Genomic DNA, 18164 nt, shown 5'->3' on the forward strand with positions numbered 1-18164 from the left:
GGGCTGGGCTGGCTGCAGCAGGATTTCTGTGGATCATGTAGAAAAAGAGATTTCTGGGCCTGAGCATGGAGGTTCTATCTCTATCACTCTCCGGGAAGTCATGGGAATTATATTTTTTTCCTACTCCTCCCTCGAGGCACTACTTTGCAGCTAGTTTGCGGGCAAGGGGTGGTGGTGGTGTCCCTGTATGATTGTCACTCACTGCACCCATTTGGAGAAGGACACAGTTTATGGCATCTTGGCCTGGGGCACTCTTCCTGGGAGTCTCTCCGGAAGGAGGTTCCACAGACCTGTCTGGTGCCCATTCTGACCTCCTTATCATCTCCAAGGGTGGCTCTGCCAACCACCACTCTCAGCATAGGGATCCTTGCCCTTGTTCGGCTGAGCCAAACACTGCCCCCCACAGAGACCATTAGGGCCTCCAGCCTCCAACCGTGGCATCTGAGGGCACAGCCACTTACCTCAAAGGTGACCGGAGGGATGAGGGAACGCCGGTGGGGTGACTCGGGGCCTTCGTGCAGCAAGGCCTTGACCTGTGGGCGTATGAGCACAGGGGCCTTTAGGCTGGGAGGTGCAGGGAAGACAGCCTCCTTCGGGGACGGGGTCAAAGGGAGCACAGAGCCTGCATACCCCGGCATTCCCTAAGCAAAGAGAGGACCAAAGAGGAGCCCAGGGAAGCTGCAGGATCCCCCAATACCTTATCTTCAATGGAGGACAGCAGACTTGTCAGTTGGCTGAGCTTGGCCACCATGTTGATCGGATTGGCCTCACCAGGCACCTGACAAAGAACAAGGAAGGACAGTAGTCAGAGTGTCAGAGGAATTCCACTGGACCCTTTCTTCCTCATTTCACCCCCCAATGGCCCCTCGAAGTACTATGATTATTCATTCCCCTTTGCAGGCCAGAAAATCAGAGCTATCTGTAATCCCCCCAAAATTATCACGGCCAAAATACAAACCTTCATTTCCTCTCCCTTCTTAACTGCTTCTCCAACTGCTTCCTACCTTATCCACCCAGTTGCTTAAACAAAATTCTAGGATCAGCCTTGATTATTACCTTTGCTTCCCCCTACGTCTATGCCAGTGGTGCTCTTCTACTTCCAAAATACAGCCACCTCACTACGGAGATCCCATTGCTAGGAGAAAACGATCCTATTCTTTACCCAGCCCTCTGAGACTCTGTAGCTGACCCCTCACCTCCAGCCAACCCATGCTCACCTCCGACCTGCCCATGGCCTTGAGCTACATTCCCCGAGGAATTCCCAGAGACATGGATGGAGGTCACCGGGGGAGGCCACCTGCTTGCTACTCGGGTCTCAGATCCACAAAGAGGTGTTCCCGGACCATGCCAGCTAAAGCACCAGGACATCGCTATCAAATCACCCTGCTTCGCTGCTTGTCAATCACCTTGGTCACTTATTCGTTCACTGTGTCTTCCCTGCTAGAACGCGAGCTCTGGGAGAACTGGGGACTGTGAGTACGGTTGGGCGCCGTGACCTTGGAGCTTGGACTAGTGTCTGGCCACAGACGACACTCAGTAAAGTTTTCAACACCCACAGGAGGCCCGGGGAGCTGAAGTTACTTGATTGAAGTCACACAGCCAGTGGATGGCAGGGCAGGACTCGCATCCACGACCGTCCTGAGACCCAGGCCACAGTCTCAAGTGTTTATTCCCAGAACCAGTATTTGCAAGGCACCTGCTCTGTGCTAGATGTGCGGTCACACACGTGGAATTAATGGTACCAGGCCTGCCTTCCAGAAGTTGGAAGATAAAATCAGACGCGTGTATGGAATGGAATGAGGGTTATCACCAACCAGGTGAAGTCCCTTTACCCCACCCCTTGCTTAGTAAGTCAGCCAGGCTACACTCGGTTTGGTTTTTTTTGTTGTTGTTGTTTTTTTTTTTTTTTTTTTTTTTTTTTTTTTATGATAGTCACAGAGAGAGAGAGAGGCAGAGACACAGGCAGAGGGAGAAGCAGGCTCCATGCACCGGGAACCCGATGTGGGATTCGATCCGGGTCTCCAGGATCGCGCCCTGGGCCAAAGGCAGGCGCCAAACTGCTGCGCCACCCAGGGATCCCTACACTCGCTTTTGACCTCCAATTTCTGCCCCCTTGCCTGCCATGGCGACCACCCACCCCCATCACCCTTCACCCCATCACCCCCCACAACCATCTTAGCTTTGTCAATACTTTCTCTGGTTTATTTTTGCCCTGTTCCTTAACAAAGCTCCCAATCAGCCCATGCTTATCATCGAGGAAGGGAAAGCCTGGAGATGTGGAGATGGAGGGAAGACTGGAGGGGCGGGGAGGTGGAGCAGACCAGGAGGTCAGTGGTGGAGTAATTTGTTTTGGGTTGTTTATCTCATAAAGAATTGAAAAGATAACAGATTCAACCTTCTTCCTTTTCCCTCTCAGGGACTTGGAACGAAGACCTGCTTGCTACCTGGGGCAGTCACCTTGCAGTTTTAGGTTGGTGTCTCCCCCTTTTCCTTTGAATCTGTGTCTGAGGAGGCAGGTTTGGCAAAAACTTACCAAGTGTAAACCAAGTTATTGACAGCCCAGAGTTGGTTCTTGGAACAAAAGGTGTTAGCATGATGCGGGAGCTCGGCCTCCACTTAGGCCTCCCAGCAGGCAGAACACAGAGGAGAAGGGCATGAATTCGTCCATGAGGCCAAGCACATTTTAAACGCATCCATTAAAAAAAAAAAAAAAAAAGGCAGCCTGGGTGGCTCAGCAGTTTAGTATTGCCCTCGGCCCGGGGCCTGATCCTGGAGATCCAGGATCAAGTCCTGCATCGGGCTCCCTGCATGGGGCCTGCTTCTCCCTCTGCCTGTGTCTCTGCCTCTCTCTCTGGGTCTCTCATGAATAAATAAAATCTTTAAAAAAATAAAAAATAAACGCGTCCATTCATCAAATCCCCGCATGAACGGATTCTTCTAACCCTTGTTTTGCGGATGGGAAATTGAGTCAGAGTGGTGAGTCAGCTTGTCCAAGGTCACACACAGCTAGTGTAGACCTGAGACTTGCATGTAAGTCTAGCCCAGTGGTTCTCGGCTGATGGCGATTTTACCCGCCAAAGGGCATTTGCCAACGTCTGGAGACATTGTGGGTTGCCACAACTGGGGGATGCTAGTGGCATCTAGCCAGAAGAAACAAGGAGGTGTTGACATCCCACAATGCACAGGACAGTCCCCCACGACCGAGAATAATCTGGCCCCAAAGGTCACTAACGTCAAGGCTGAGGACCTAATTCACAGCTTAGCCTAGAGGTGAGCAAATTGGCCTGAGTGACACTGTGAGTTCCCATAAACTGGCCCAGTTATTTTACTTTGCTTTTTAGTTGCCCTTTAAAGGGAGGATGTGGGTTCCAAGGTTAACGACTCTTTCTCACATGGGGCAGAGCCAGGTCTCTCCTAGTCCTGAGCTCCGCACTCATTGTGATTACGTTGCATTTTGCACCTCCCATCTCGAATGAATAAATTCCACATGTGGGGGGTCCCCGGGGTGAGGGGCCCCAGCCTGGCTCACGGCCCTGTGTCAGCAGGGTATGGCAGTCAGTGTCTCACACATGCAATTTCACTTACTCCTTCACAGAACCCTGCAGTGTCAGACGTGCTCTGCCCATTTCACAGCTGAGCAAAACAAGGACCAGTGGGGGCGGGTCAGAGACTGGGCTCAGAGGTTTCCGATCTAGGGGGGAGTGTTCTTTCCTCTACCTCAGGCAGCCCTGGAACTTCCTCCTGGATCTGTGAATTTCTGAAGGCATCTAGGACATCCTCCCTGCGTTTTCATTAGGAGTCAGGTCTAATAAGGGAGAGAGGGACCGAGGACCCTTTCTCTCCATCCACGTCTGATGCCACCCTCCATCCAGAAAGTGAACACCAGCTGGCCGGCCAGGCAGTAGCCCCAGCTTGACGGTGGCGGCCTCTCTGGGGGCCTCGCCCCCTTCTCCTCTATTTCAAAGATGTGGGTGTGTGGTCTTCTTTCTAATTATTTAAATGTTAAGAGTCTGGCAGGGCCCCTGTTTTGCCTAGATTTGCTTTTACTCTCCCAGAGATTAACGTCTCATCATTTGCTTTCATTGCCTTTTAAATTTTGGATGAAATTTCTTAAGTGGTACAAATAGCACATATACATCTTCTCAGTAAAAAACACCCTCCAGCAAACAGTCTGGTCGAGCCCCAAGTCCCCGACCTAGCCCCTTCTCCCTCGTCCCATCCCCCCTGCGCGGTGACCGCGCAGTATGCTGCGGGTAGTATGTCCACAACAGCGCACCCCCGCCTTAGACTAGAAATCTGCAGCTCTACGTTTGGGTGGTTTCCACTGTTTTTGTTTTTAGAGATAAAGCCACAATAAGCAATAAACATCTCTGTCCCTAAGACGGCTGCCTACGTATCAAACTGCTTGCTTGAAGGATGTGTGCATTTAACATTGACGTGGCAGGTGGATAAACTGCCCTTCAGAAAAGTCATTTCCACTCCCAACCGCACAGCAGAGCAGTGAACCCCATGTGAGTCCCTGACCCCAAAAACCCAAACCAAGCCCTGACTCCATCAACCAACTTTTTGCCCATCTGATAGGCAAAGAGATTTCCCTGTTACGAATCTCATTTTCCAGTTACTCATGAGATAAGGTTGAAGACAGCCTATTCTAAAAATTTTTAAAAATTTTAAAAATCGGGTTTGTTTTTCCTTAATTATTTGGAGGTTTTTTGTTAACGTATTAATCCTTTGTCCCTTATATTTGTTACAAGTACTTTCTCTGGGGAGGCTGGTTCTGCTTTTGACCTTTGCTGCTGACACCTTTCAATACATAGATCTTTGCTCAGTGGATGACTTGGCCTTGGCTCCTGCCAGACTGGGAGCCAGCGTGTGGGGGGATGGGGACCACCTTCGCTTTGCTTTTTTGGGGCAAGACTGTAGGATCAAGCTTTAGGCACTTCACATTCTTCTAATAGTTTCCAGTGAGCAACGATTATAAAAAAAAAGGCCCTGCCTTGTTTCCCTATTCAGCACTAACAAGTAGTTCTGCTGATGGGTGCGTAATTTGACATCTTTATTCCTTAAATCAAAATCAGGCAGTGGGGAAATGCCTAACTGGGAGAACAGAGTCGGGAGGCTTCCCGCTCCACCCCCATCCCAAGCTCTGGTGGTCTAGCCAACTTAGGGCAGGAGTGTTGCGGGGAGGGCTCCCTTCTGAGCCCTTGAAACTCTGCAACCTTATCCCCCACCCCACGCCCCCCACCCCTCACCACCCCTCACCCCCATTGATAAACCCTGGTTTATCAGTCTCGTCTTTCCAACCCCAAAGGCTTTACCTGAGGCCGTGGACGGAGGCCAGGGGAGAGCTGCTGGTCAAACAACCTTTGCAGAGACTCCAGAGAGGGGAGGGTCCGAATGACTTCGCTAGGAGCAGGGGACAAGGTGAAGGTCAAGGATTAGTGAGGAGCCGGATGAGGCACGACAGGCTTCAGCTGGAGGGACGGTCACACCCGGTCTGGCAAAGGCAGGGATCCTTCCCAGAAGGACAAGCCCGGGCGAAGATCCAGGCCTGCCAGGGCTGGCTCACCGCCCCCACCCCCAGACCCCCACGTCTTCTCGTTCCCCCACCCAAACTGGAGTCGTGATGCGCAGACCTGAGTTACCTCTGGTCAGCTAGACTCGGAGCCTGTAGATAACTGGGACACAGAATTACAAAACTACTTTGAAATCACTCAGGGATCCACGGTTCCCAACCTTGTGTTTATAAGAATCGCAAACACACCGGAGTGTTAAAAATGCAAATTTCTGGGCCCCAACCTGATTTGGTCTGGAATCTGCATTTTAAATGTGTGCCCCAGGGGCTTCCGGGGCTGAAGGCCTGAGCATTCTGGTTCAAATCCCCTCCTCACTGCTGAGGTCGACGCCTGGAGAGATTTTTCTTTGTCTGACCCATTGACAACTCCTACGGCGGAGCTTCACCCATTCTTTGCTCCCTTCGGTCTTTATTGTTTTCACATTTTTTCAATCACAGAGGCAGACAGTTTTGAGTTCTCTTTCTCACTCATTATTTCACCCCAAACTTCATGTTTTTATATGTTTAACATTCTAATAGTTTCAAAATAGTCTATTGGGTAAATGTGCCAAAATGAATTGCTGGATATTTGGGTTATTATTTTTTTTATTTGGGTTATTTTGAGATCATGGCCATTACAAATACAGGCTGCTCCGAACAGCTTTGTTCCTATAGCTTTTCTTATTTTCAATGACAATTTTATGGTAAGCAGAGATTGTGGCTCTTGATCAATATTGCCCAGCCTTTGAGTGATGGTGCCCCTCACGGGCCACAGGCACTGTTCGGGCCCGCTCCTGGGAGGTGCTTTCTGCATTTGTTGTACGATCTTCTTTTCCTTTCTCCTTTAGTGGGTATGACACTGCATTTCACTATTGATGCACTGCTTGCGTGTCTTTAATTCAAAGTCATTAAATATTTTCCTGCAAGGTTGGTTTCTACTGTATTTCTCTTTGTATAAACTGTTCGTGTCCTTTGTCAGTTTCCTGCTGGGGATTTTTTTTTTAATAAAAGTTCTTTTATTTTATTAAGATATTCTGTAAAGTGCATGGATGCTAATCCCAGACCTCTCTGTTATCTATACCGCACAATTATTCCCAAAAAACCTGCTGGGGATTTTGTTAGACTTTTTAGACATTGGTATAAACTCTTCACACATCGTTTTGCTTTTTATTTAATCCAGGTGTTGTAAGGATTTTTTTTTTTTCCATTCTGTTATTGTCATCCTAGGCAGGTTGGATTTCATTGTAAGGCACTGTATACATTCTAATTGTTCTATTTTCATCTTTTCCTTGGTAATCCTTTGCTTGCCTTAGTTAAAAATTTATCAGTCAGTCTTTACTAGTACGCAATTATTTGCTCATTTAAAATTGGTTTCTCACTCAGTTTTTTAAGAGTTATATATGGGTTTTTCTTGTTGATATTATACATTCTTAATTCCTCGTCTAGAAATTTTTTTTTTAATAAGTGGTGGAATTAAGTTCATCTTTCTCCGTATTGCTATTCAGTCTCAACTCAACAGCACATGCTCTCTCTTCCATCTCTCCCTTGAGCTAGTCCATTGCATGAGCTCTTTTTAAATATGGTAGGATTTGTTTGCAGGCTCCATACCATTCATTTAACCGGATAAAAAATCCAGAGAGCTCCCAGTATAGCCGGGATCTCAGATTTACAAAGTCTCACAGTTTCTGGGGATGGTGTTACAGCCCTAGGGGTCACTTGTGACTACCATCCGGGGACCAAGGGTGGGGTGGAGAAAGCTGATTTGCAGGGTAGGGGGAGTGCTGGGCAGACTGGGTTCTGGGTTTCCCCACCTCCTCTGCCAGAGCTCCTGCATCTGTTCATGCAGTGATATTCCATTTAAATGGTCATTGTCAGAAAAGAATTCTGGGTTAAAAATAAAAATTCCAAGGCACTAATTATGAACATGCTTTAACATCAAATAGAACTCTCTCATTGTCCTTTTTCAAAATGATATCCTAAAAACACAAATACACAGACACAAGCTGAATCTGTAGGTCTTTCTAAGAATGACACTGCCTTTCCTTATATTTTTAAACTTTGTAAAAAATTTAAAATTTTGAGGCACCTGACTGGCTCCCGGGTGTGTCTGGAAGTGTTGGTTAGGGTCCGAATGACAAATGACACATTGAGACTTCAGCTGGAAGCCTTAAAAACTGACATCATCGGGGACCCCTGGGTGGCTCAGGGGATCCCTGGGTGGCTCAGCGGTTTAGCGCCTGCCTTCGGGGCAGGGCGTGATCCTGGAGTCCCGGGATCCGGATCGAGTCCCACATCAGGCTCCCTGCACAGAGCCTGCTTCTCCCTCTGCCTGTGTCTCTGCCTCTCTCTCTCTCATGAATAAATAAATAAAATCTTTTAAAAAAAAGACAAAAAAAAAAAAAAAAAACCTGGCATCATCATACAGAAGGGATTTGTCTGGGGAACATCATAACCACTGGCAGGGTCTCTGGAAAGCTTGTCCAGCGTCAGGTCACCAGCTCAAGGGAAGCCAGGGGACAAAGCCAGAGTGGGCTGCAGTCCTGGGGTAGGTCAGACCCTTAGAGACAGCTCATTAGGGGCTCAGACCCCCTGCCCAAGCCCTCCCAGAGGGAGCACGACCTCTGCCTTGTTCTCAGCAAGCTGGTTCATTGCCCCAAGGTTCCCATCAGGTACCCAGCCAGCACATCCAGTGTGGCCCAACCCAGGACTCCAGGCTCAGAAGGGACGCTCTGATGCCTTGCTGTTTTCTTAACTTTTGCTCTCTCTATTCTTTGCTTCCTTTTCTCATCTTCCTTGGGCAAAAAAAAAAATTCCTATACAGTGAGAAAGCAGGTGATAAAGGGCATCTCTTTTTCTTTTGTTAAAATGTTTAATGGAATAATTGTATTGTTTCTCTGTCAGGTGGAACTGGTTTTACACTGACACTGACTGCATTAGTAACAATCTATCCTTTTTTAAAAAAACACTTTTTTAAAAATTAGAAATGACTCTTTTAGGGGGGGCCTCTGGGTGGCTCAGTCAGTTAAGCATCCGATTCTTGATTTCAGCTCCTGTCATGATCTCAGGATTGTAAGACAGAGCCCCACATTGGCCTTCAGATTGTCTCTCCCCCACTAAAAAAATGAAATGACTTTCCTTTTTAATTCACAGGTCTGTTAGGACACCTATGCAAATGACTCTTTCATGTTGTAATCATGTTTTCTTTACATTGACTCTTCTTTGAAGTGGGTTCTTAAAGCCTCCATTTTTCTTTTCTTTCTTTCTTTCTTTCTTTCTTTCTTTCTTTCTTTCTTTCTTTCTTTCTTTCTTTCTTTCTAGTAGGTTTCACACCCAGGATGGAGCCCAATGTGGAACTTGAACTCAGGACCCTGTGATCAAGACCTGCCCTGAGATCAAAAAGTCAGACGCTTAATCAAGCTACCCAGGTGCCCTAAGCCTCCATTTTTCATATTACTAAATTATATTTATTAAAACATTATTAAAATATTAAACATTGGTATTAACAAATGAAAGTGGATACCGTTTTATTTCAGGCTATTATCTTGATTAGGCTTTTAGATTTGAACTGTATTTTTCTTGAAGATTGAATTAGGTGATTTTTGTCATTCAGGAATAATTTACAGATTATGGTCATTATTTGTTTCTTGAAACTTCAAAGGAGGGCACTCATGGTAATTTTTATGTTGTATGTAAAATATCTGTTCAACTATAATTTGAAGATTTGTAGCCCTGTGCACTGTCTTTGTTTTGCAAATCTTTAATGCAGACTATTAAATCTCTTATGTTCTAATATTTAAAATTGTATGGGTGCTTGGGTGGCTCAGTTAGTTAAGCGTCTGATTCTCGGTTTTGAATCAGCTTGTGATCTAAGGTTGTGAGATTGAGCCCCTCCTCAGGCTCCCTGCACAGAGTGGAGTTTGCTTCCCGCTCTCCCTCTGCCCCTCCTCCTGCTTGCACATACTCTTCCTCTTTCTAAAATAAATCAATAAATCTTTAAAATAAAATAAAATAAAATAAAATAAAATAAAATAAAATTGTAATTGCCTTTTTTGCTAATTTCTGGTTTTATTTTTACCATTCTCCCTACCTTCCCACCCCTACCCTGCTCTCTTCCTTGCCAGTTCTTGTGATTGTTTATTTACTCAACAGAGATTTCTTAAAGACTCCGTTTTGTTCACTGCAGTTATCTCCGGCCCCTAAAATAGTGCGGGCACGAATCCTGCACACATTCAATCTCTGTGCATGGATACTGAGTAAGCAAATGTTTCAGATACTTTGCTGGAAGTGGGAAATATCAAGGCGATTAGGACTTGACCTATGATGCCTTCAAGAGCCTCATGGTCTGGATTCAGATTGTCTGTTTGACTCATTCTCGTACTCCCTTTTCCATAACAGAGCATTTAAGGCTACGGCTTTTCCTCCAACTAGTGCTTTGGCTGCGTCACACAGAGTTCTTACTGACAGCAGTTTGATTTTTCCGTGGCGCCCACACCTACCCCATGTAGGTTTTCCTTGTGTCAGTTTCTTCTTTAATTCAGCTGTGATTTAGGAGGCGGTCTAAAAGTGTCCAGGTGGTTGCGTGGTTGTGGCGAGTTGTCTCATTTATTTCTATTTTCATCACATTGTGTTCTGGGAGCATAGAATGAACACTTTCGCTTTGGGTGTATTCATATCCAGCTGCTCAGTAAGCTGCTGGGTTCTTATTTTTAAGATCACCAGTGCTCTAAGATTTCAGGCAAAAAAATTCTTGGATCCTTATTCAAGCAAACCCACACAATTAGGACATTTTCACAATTGTTTAAAAATCTGCAAAGACTCCCTGCGCTCTTGAGTGACGTCTAGGGTCAGTTAATCCTAGATCAGTAGTCTTCTCCTTGGAGATTCCTGCTTCAGAATTTATATCAGGCAATGTGAATAATATTAAATATTGCAATTTTTCAGAGAAGTGGTGCTGTTCATAATTATTCACTTTCTGAATTCACCTTCCCTTGTGATTTAAGAACTTTGTAAGAAGAGATTTAGATGGTGCTATTTGGTTATTCTGCTAATTGGATCCTTCTGAGGCTTCTCAATACCTGGATTTAGGTCCTTTATAAGTGTGGGAAAAATATTTTCTTTTATATATATTTGCCATTAATTATGTCATTTTTCCCCTGCTTCTTCAAGAGCCCACACTATCAGATCTTGGTTGAATCTCTATGCCCTCTTTCCAAAAAATATCAATTTTTTTAAACACACGCTCTTCACCTATCCTTAGTTAGGTTTCCTGTGTTTTCTATATGTACATCCCTGACATTCTGCTCTGTTTTGTGATTTAATTTTCAGATTTGATTTGAAAGCTATGGCCTCATGAAGCAGTTATAATGCTGGTGAAGTGTTTTTGTTTTGGGTTTGTCGATTAAAATTTTAAGCAGGCACCTGGGTGACTAAGTTGGTTAGGTGTCCAACTCTTAGTTTTAGCTCAGGTTCTGATCTCAGGGTCATGAGATCAAGCCCTGCATTGGCCCCGTGCTGGGTGGGGAACCTGCTTGGGATTCTCTCTCTAGCATAATGTCATGATTCAGCTGGTGGGCTGCCTAAGAGCTCAGAGAAAGATCTCCTCACAGCTCCACACCCTCTTCCTGGCTTCTACTTTTGCAGTAACTGGCATCGCCATCCACTCAGCTGCTCACACCAAATGGACCTAAGGGTCACCATCCATTCCTCTTTCTCTGATCCTGCATCCAAACAGGCAGCAAAGTGTGTGAGCTCTTCCATCCACACTTGTCCTAGGTCACACCACTCTCATGCCTCCATGCCCTTGGGTCATCATCTTTAACTAATACCTACAGAGCCATTCCCCTGCACCAGGCATTGTCCCCAAACCTGGGACTCAGCAGGGAGCAGAACACACACAGATCCCTGCCTTCCCTTCTCGAGAGCCGCCCACACATCACAAACCCTGAGCTCTGAACTCCTCTTCTGCTTTGGGTCAGTCTCCTGAGATCCATTCTCCACAGAAGTTGGATCATGGCACGATCCTCTAAAATCTCTACAGAGTCTTGGGATGTATACATGCCATGGCTCCTGCCTAACATTGCCAGATAAAATACAGGACAGTCAGTTGAATTTGAATTTGAATTTCAGATAAATGATGGGTAATCTACTAGTATAAGTATATTCCACCATTGCATGGTATATACTTATACTAAAAAAGTATTTGTGATTTGTCTAAAATTCAGATTGAACTAAAATTCATCCTGTGACTGGCCCACCCTATATTCCTGCCTCTCCCTGACCTCTGCTCCTGACATTTTCCTTCCCTCATTACACTCCAGCTACACAGACTTTCTTTTTTTCTTTTTTTAAAAAATATTTTATTTATTATTTATTCATGATAGGCAGAGAGAGAGAGAGAGAGAGAGAGACAGGCAGAGGGAGAAGCAGGCTCCTTGCCGGGAGCCCGACGTGGGATTCGATCCCGGGTCTCCAGGATTGTGCCCTGGGCCAAAGGCAGGCGCCAAACCACTGAGCCACCCAGGGATCCCCTACACAGACTTTCTATTCCTTGTAGGCTGGCCTCATTCCTGCTTCAGGACCTTTCTTCTTGACATCTGTCTGCTAAATTGCTGGATGGCTAGCTCCCCCTTACCACCACCGTCCTAGCTCCATCACCATCTCAGAGAGGCCTTCTTAACCCACAAGGGACGCTAGTATCCTCCCACCCAATGTCTCTGTCATTTTTGCCTGTTTTATTTTGTCATAATGCTTATTAAAATTATCTTTATTTACAGACAATCTATTATTGTGCTCTTCACTAAGACATCAGCTCCAACAAGGTCTAAAAGAGCAGAAATCTTATGCATTCTGTATCCTATACCCCGCCTATACCCAGAACAGAGTACAGAGGAGGCCCTCCATACATATTTGTCAAGGAAATGAATGGCACACCGAACAAATGAATGAACTGAACACCTGTTCCAAACAGAACGGTTTGAAAACTGCAAGTTCATAGTTAAGGATTGGGAAACATAACTGCACTATGTAAGATCTTCTAAAATTCCAGCCTCCAATTAACCAAGTCTCCAAGCCCGGCTATGCTTTTGCCTATGAGGGTGAAGACAGGTGTATAGGGGACATTACAGTGTCCCTAATTCTACTAGCAGTTCAATAAATAAAGATGCGGAAGAGCTGCAAGCCAAAGGAAGCTTTGGAGCACAGAGAAGTAGGCATGCTAGGGAAGCAGATGTGTCCATAAAATGAGGTGACCCAGATCTAGGAAAGTGCAGGCAGCGCCAGGGCTGAAAAAGTACCCAGTGCCTGGGGGAGGCCAGGGGAGAAACTGAGAAGGGTGTTTCCTCCTGGACAAGGAAGCGGCAAACAACAGGACCTCCACTGGAACAGAAATAGCTTATTACCAGTCATCATGCAACTGTGTCTCTTAAAAAGAAAGTGCCGTGTGTGTGTGTGTGTGTGTGTGTGTGTGTGTGTGTTTTCCCTAGTGATGAATGATTTATAACAACAGCATCAAATGGAAAAATAGCTCTCCAAGGAAATGTATAAAAATGATGGCTCTAGGTCCAATTGGCTGAAACTACATTAGTTGAAAGCCAATTCACTGAAATGAGACCTGACTGGCCAATTTGATGCGTGCTCCATTTGTCAAGGAAAGTACTTGTTAAATTTACCAAATGTACTGATTGTGCTCTTAAGAGCCTTTAAGAGGAAAGTTCAATTTTATTACTGATGAGGAAAGATTCTTTTTTGCATATTAACTAAGCCAAGATGGATACAGCACCAGGAAAACAGACAAGAGAGCTCTGAAGCTGCTGTATGTTTATAATAAAATACGACACGGTATAGTCCAAGAAAGCCTCACCCGCATAAAATGCTGTTTTTCCAACCAAAATGTTGACCTTTCATCTCTGATGGGATTGTTTTGGCTCCTTATGATTTCTCTCAGACGCTTCTGAATGGTGCTTTCTATTTTTTCAAGCATTTTAAAGAAGTCATTTGTTCAGATCACACTGCAGCCTTAAGTTTGCACTTCTATCAATTAAAATGTAATTAAACTTGAAATTCATTTTAGCACTAATTAAGTTAAAAACGCAAAATTCCAAAAATCTAAAAGAAATAGGAATTTTTACCAATTGGTCATTCAATGAATTCAGTATCGGAAAAATATCGGAAAACGAAAGTTTCGGTGAACTGGCCCGCTTTTAACAAACTGCCATCACTGGCCCACCCTCGGCCATCAGCACCCATGCAGAAAACAGGCTGACTTTAATTTATTTCCTCTTGGAGCCCTTCTGTGCCTGTGCATTGTGCCGGCTGCAGCAAGAAGGAAGATTAACAGCAAAAGTCTTACTGCTGGATCCTGAGCAAGTGTGAAAGGGCCAGCAGTGTCCCTCCCACTCACCCCTTCCCACAGCAACTGGCCTCAAATTAACTTTAGTTTTTTTTTTTTTTAAAAAGCCACATTTCAAAATACCATGAAAACAAAACCTTGAAACAACCACAAGGATTTCTAAACCCTGCCAACTGCCCAATTATTCTGAGTACAGCAGAGGTATCTGGACAGCCAGACGGAGGGCAGGGGTCACTCTAATGAGCTGATTCTCTCAGAGGACTGTCCCCTGCCCCCGCCTTGGCCCCTGGTTGGGGGGGGAGGAGGGATGTGCCTTCCCCACACAGCCATTACCCATAGAGATCCTTGCAGAGGACCATAGTCAGTTTCTTCAGATGAGGGAGGCTGCAGGAGCCCGTCTTCACAAAGTCAGAATCCAGGGCGAGCTGAGTGCTTAAATAATCTTGGATGGCTTTAAGATGCTCTTCTGGAAGCCTGAAAATAATAGAAAGAGAAACATGCTTCTTCTGTTCCTTTGGCCACAAACGCCAATGGTAAAAGAAGAAATCTTGATTCTTGGAGTGGCTGGACACTGTCCTTCAGGAGAACATGTGCACGCTCCTGGATGGTTCCCTTGGTCTTACTGAAGAGGCAGAGAAGTAGGTCTGAGCAAGACTGAAGGATCTGGGGAGCGGGGAATGCCTCTTAACCCACCCATAAAGGTATTTCCCAAGCCCATATTTGGAAGGGATACTGGCTGGAAATGCTTATCCTTTATAAAGAAGACAAAACAACTTGGAAAACGTACAGCAGATTTATTTCCCTATCTCATCTGCTTCTAAAGATGGCATTTGAGGGCCGAGGGATGCATAGGGGAGAGATGGCAAACGGCCCTAGCTCACATATCAACTCCAAGTTCACAGCCAAAGGCTACCTGGAGCTCTGTGCTGAGGACGTTCTGAGCTGTCCTGGGCTCCACGGGGAAGTCTGTGTGGTGAGTGATGGGCTGGGAATAAGGCAGAGGCCCAGGTGCCCTGCTCTCTCCCTCCCACCCTCCCGGGTCTGGCTCATTCCCTTCAGTAACCGGGTGGGTGAGGCACACGCAGGCCCGGCAAGCGCACTGTGCCCAGTGGCCCTGCAGGGGCAGAGCCCAGGCTGCGTGGCACCAGAGCTGTCTTGGAGGTCTGAGAGTCCCTCTACATTCTCTTGCCCAGCACCATTTTTGTTTCTGTTTTTGTTTTTTTTCTGGGTAAGCTGTGAGTCTTTAGTTCCTATCACGATTAAAATCAGAATCACAGCCAATATTTCCTGGGCATAACACTGCACTCGCTGTGCCAAGCACTCAATACCCATTTCCCCTTTAGTCCTCTAATCAACGTGAGGAGGTACTTGTTACAATTATTCCTATTTTACAAAGGAGCAAACTGAGAGGAAAGGTTATTGGATTTACCTGGGTGAAAAAATTGTTACAAGCTTTAAAAAGCTTTGTTCCAACCTTGACATACGATCAAGTTGGCACGAGAGGGCACAGGTTTTTTTCCTGCAAGATCTTTGAAAGAATGAAAAGCTCTTGCTCTTGAGGCTAGAAGGGCCATTGGCCATTTTGACTTACTGAGATTGAAAACTACTCACATGCCTGTCATCCTAACACTGAAGGTTAATCTACGCTCATTCTGGGTCTTGAGGTCATAAAAATCCAGTTTCTGCCCAAGTCTGTTTCTAAAAAAGATAAAACCATCCCATGGTATTAATATACATATTTTAACGGTTCTAATGACTATTGACTCATAACTCTGAGACCACGAGCGCTCGTCATAGGAAGTGGTCTTTGTTAAGATGTTCCTTGTAGGAGAGTGTGAACATAAAGATGTGAACACGCCTCATCAGAGAAGCCTGATTTCACTCCAACGTCTCGTAGTAACTCCTAACGACAGCCTAACTGATTAGATCTAATCAACTTGCACAAAAGACTGTGCAGGTTGTCTTATAATTAAGAAAAATCTAAAGGCAGTCCTCCGTGGGAAAAGCTACGTTGTGCGCAAAATAGACTGACTTTCAAACACAAGGCCGAATCTCGGTTTGTCGTGACCCAGAAGAGCCCTGAGGACGAGCACTGTCCCGTCACCATGCTCTACTCACTCATCCCCAGCTCCAAGCAGAGGGTTTAGGAGGGCTCCACTGCCATGTGTTAGCTGAAAAGCAAAACCAGAGAGAGCCCACGAGCCCCCAGCCGCCCCCCGCCCTGCCCCTCTCAGGAGGCTGCACAGAGCCTTGGCTGCACGCCTCGTCCCTGCCCCACTGGGCCACTGGAGGCCCAAGAGAACACCTGTCCCTAGAGAGGAGGGGCTGACGAGGAGATGCCAGGGAGTTGGGGGCAGGGGGCAGATGGTGGCACCATTGGGCATCCTTACTTATTTCCCCCAAGGAGCTCTCTCCATCTAGCATCTAACCCTGGAGAGAGGTAGAAACTCAAGGAAACTGAACAGCAAACTCTACGCAGAATAGCTGAGCAAGTATATTTGTTATTTACACATGTGTATGGGGTAATCCTGATAACATACCCTGTATTCAAAACACTGGATACTTAGCTATTTGATAAATAACACAAGTAATGCAAGGAGTGTGCAGAGAATATAACCTGGTGGGCCTAGAGCAGAATCAAAGGAGATTCAAAGTGGAACTAAAAAAACACCAGGTATCTTAGCAACCAGGGGGCTTGTGTGCACCTTCAGGGATTTCCTTTGTATTTTGCCAAGTAGGATGGTAGGAAGGAAGCCCTCAAACTGATCCTTAAAGCTGGAGAGATGGCTTGAGCCCTGCCATTAGCATTTTCTTTGTCGGGGGCCCTTTTTCTCACAAAGAAACAAAAAATTCTTTTTACATGTTTAATGCATGGAATTCACTGTGTACTAACTTTGCAATTCATTCAACACACATCTGGGGGTGCCTACTTAGGCCCGGCTGGGCACTGGGATGCAGTTCTGCTCACGGCGCTTCCTTCCGGTTGCGGCCACCCCCCTGGCCAGTCTCGCAGTCAGGGCCTGTGGTTTGGCAGGACAACTGACAGCCCTCCCGGGTGATCCTCCCACCTGCAGCATCCAGCCAGGGAGGGAAGTGTTGGGCCCTCGAGGAGAGAAACAGGAGTACGTGACAAGGAAGCTGCAGGACTCCATGGCCATGGAACAGCAAGAGCCAGGCAGCCGGGGTGCCTGGGCTCCCTTCCACCTGCTGCTGGGAGGTGGGGAGGGGGTGCCCAGGCAGCAGAGGGGTGACCTGGGCTCCCTCCCACCTGCTGCTGGGAGGTGGGGAGAGTGGGGTGCCCAGGCAGCAGAGGGGTGACCTGGGCTCCCTCACACCTGCCGCTGGGAGGTGGGGAGGGTGGGGTGCTCCACAGCAAGCTGTCCTAGAGTGGAAGTGGCACTCTCGGGAGTGAGCACAGGGTGAGCTGCCTGGGTGTAGTGGCACCCAAGCCTGGCCCTCTGAGAGGCCTGCCAGCCGGGAACTCACCCACTAGTGTCCATGCTCTGCAGTCGCTGAAACAATGTTTCGGAAAAGCTCGGCCTGCTGACCTCGGTGGCTCTCAGATTCTCGCTCAAAAGAGGGACCTCCTTGGCCTCGCACAGCCCGGCAGATAAAGGGATGTTTCTCGGTGGCAGCTCAGGGGGAGACAGGACACCTTCTACACAAGAGAAGAGCAGTAACACCATCTGGTCCGAGCACTAGCTTCTCCCAGAGTCACCCACCTACAGAGGGCTCTCTTGTGTAGTGGGCCCTCCAGACACGCGAGGCGCATCCCGCATCCCGGCCACTGTGCCCAGGTATAGACCCCATCTGTGCGTGCACTGTCCCTCCCGTCTTCGCTCCCTGACTAGATGGGGAGCCTGCCAATGGCAGGAATCTGGTCCTCGTGGTCTCTGGTCCTGGGGTTTGGTTTGTCCCACGGAGGTGCTCAGCAAACACCTTCCAGCTGGGGTCAAATGGCCCGGCTGGGCAGGCTGTTGGCCTTGGACAGGTGGAGCCAGCAGCCCCAGAAGGATGGCCAACTTGCGGGGCTGAGGCAGGGGCCCTGGAGGGGGCAGAGGCCCAGTTCCCGGGGCAGGGGAGCCAGGGTGGGAGCAGGTGGGCCCAACCACACTCTTCCTCTGTCTCCCACCTCGGCCTGCCTTTCCTCTGCTTTCCCTCCAGCCTCTGCTCTTCTTCTCTTCCTGCCAGACCCTAGGAGGGATATAAGGAAGCAAAGGGCCCACTTCATGCAGGGAACTGAAAAGTAAAACAACTTGACTT

General features: G+C 47.1%; 1 protein-coding gene across 1 annotated transcript in view; it reads right to left on the reverse strand.

Moving 5' to 3' along the window:
* Positions 1–18164, reverse strand: part of INPP5D (inositol polyphosphate-5-phosphatase D) — a 119307-nt gene that overhangs the window by 49404 nt on the left and 51739 nt on the right. The window contains exons 4-8 of the mRNA XM_041766928.1: positions 17388–17559; positions 14235–14375; positions 5319–5406; positions 698–778; positions 462–533 (exon numbers count right to left, since the gene is read on the reverse strand). Of these exons, the coding sequence (XP_041622862.1) occupies positions 462–533; positions 698–778; positions 5319–5406; positions 14235–14375; positions 17388–17559 (554 nt within the window). The remainder of the gene's footprint in view (positions 1–461; positions 534–697; positions 779–5318; positions 5407–14234; positions 14376–17387; positions 17560–18164) is intronic.

This window comes from Vulpes lagopus, chromosome 8 (genome assembly GCF_018345385.1).
Source record: "Vulpes lagopus strain Blue_001 chromosome 8, ASM1834538v1, whole genome shotgun sequence".
In the NCBI taxonomy this organism is placed as follows: domain Eukaryota; kingdom Metazoa; phylum Chordata; class Mammalia; order Carnivora; family Canidae; genus Vulpes; species Vulpes lagopus.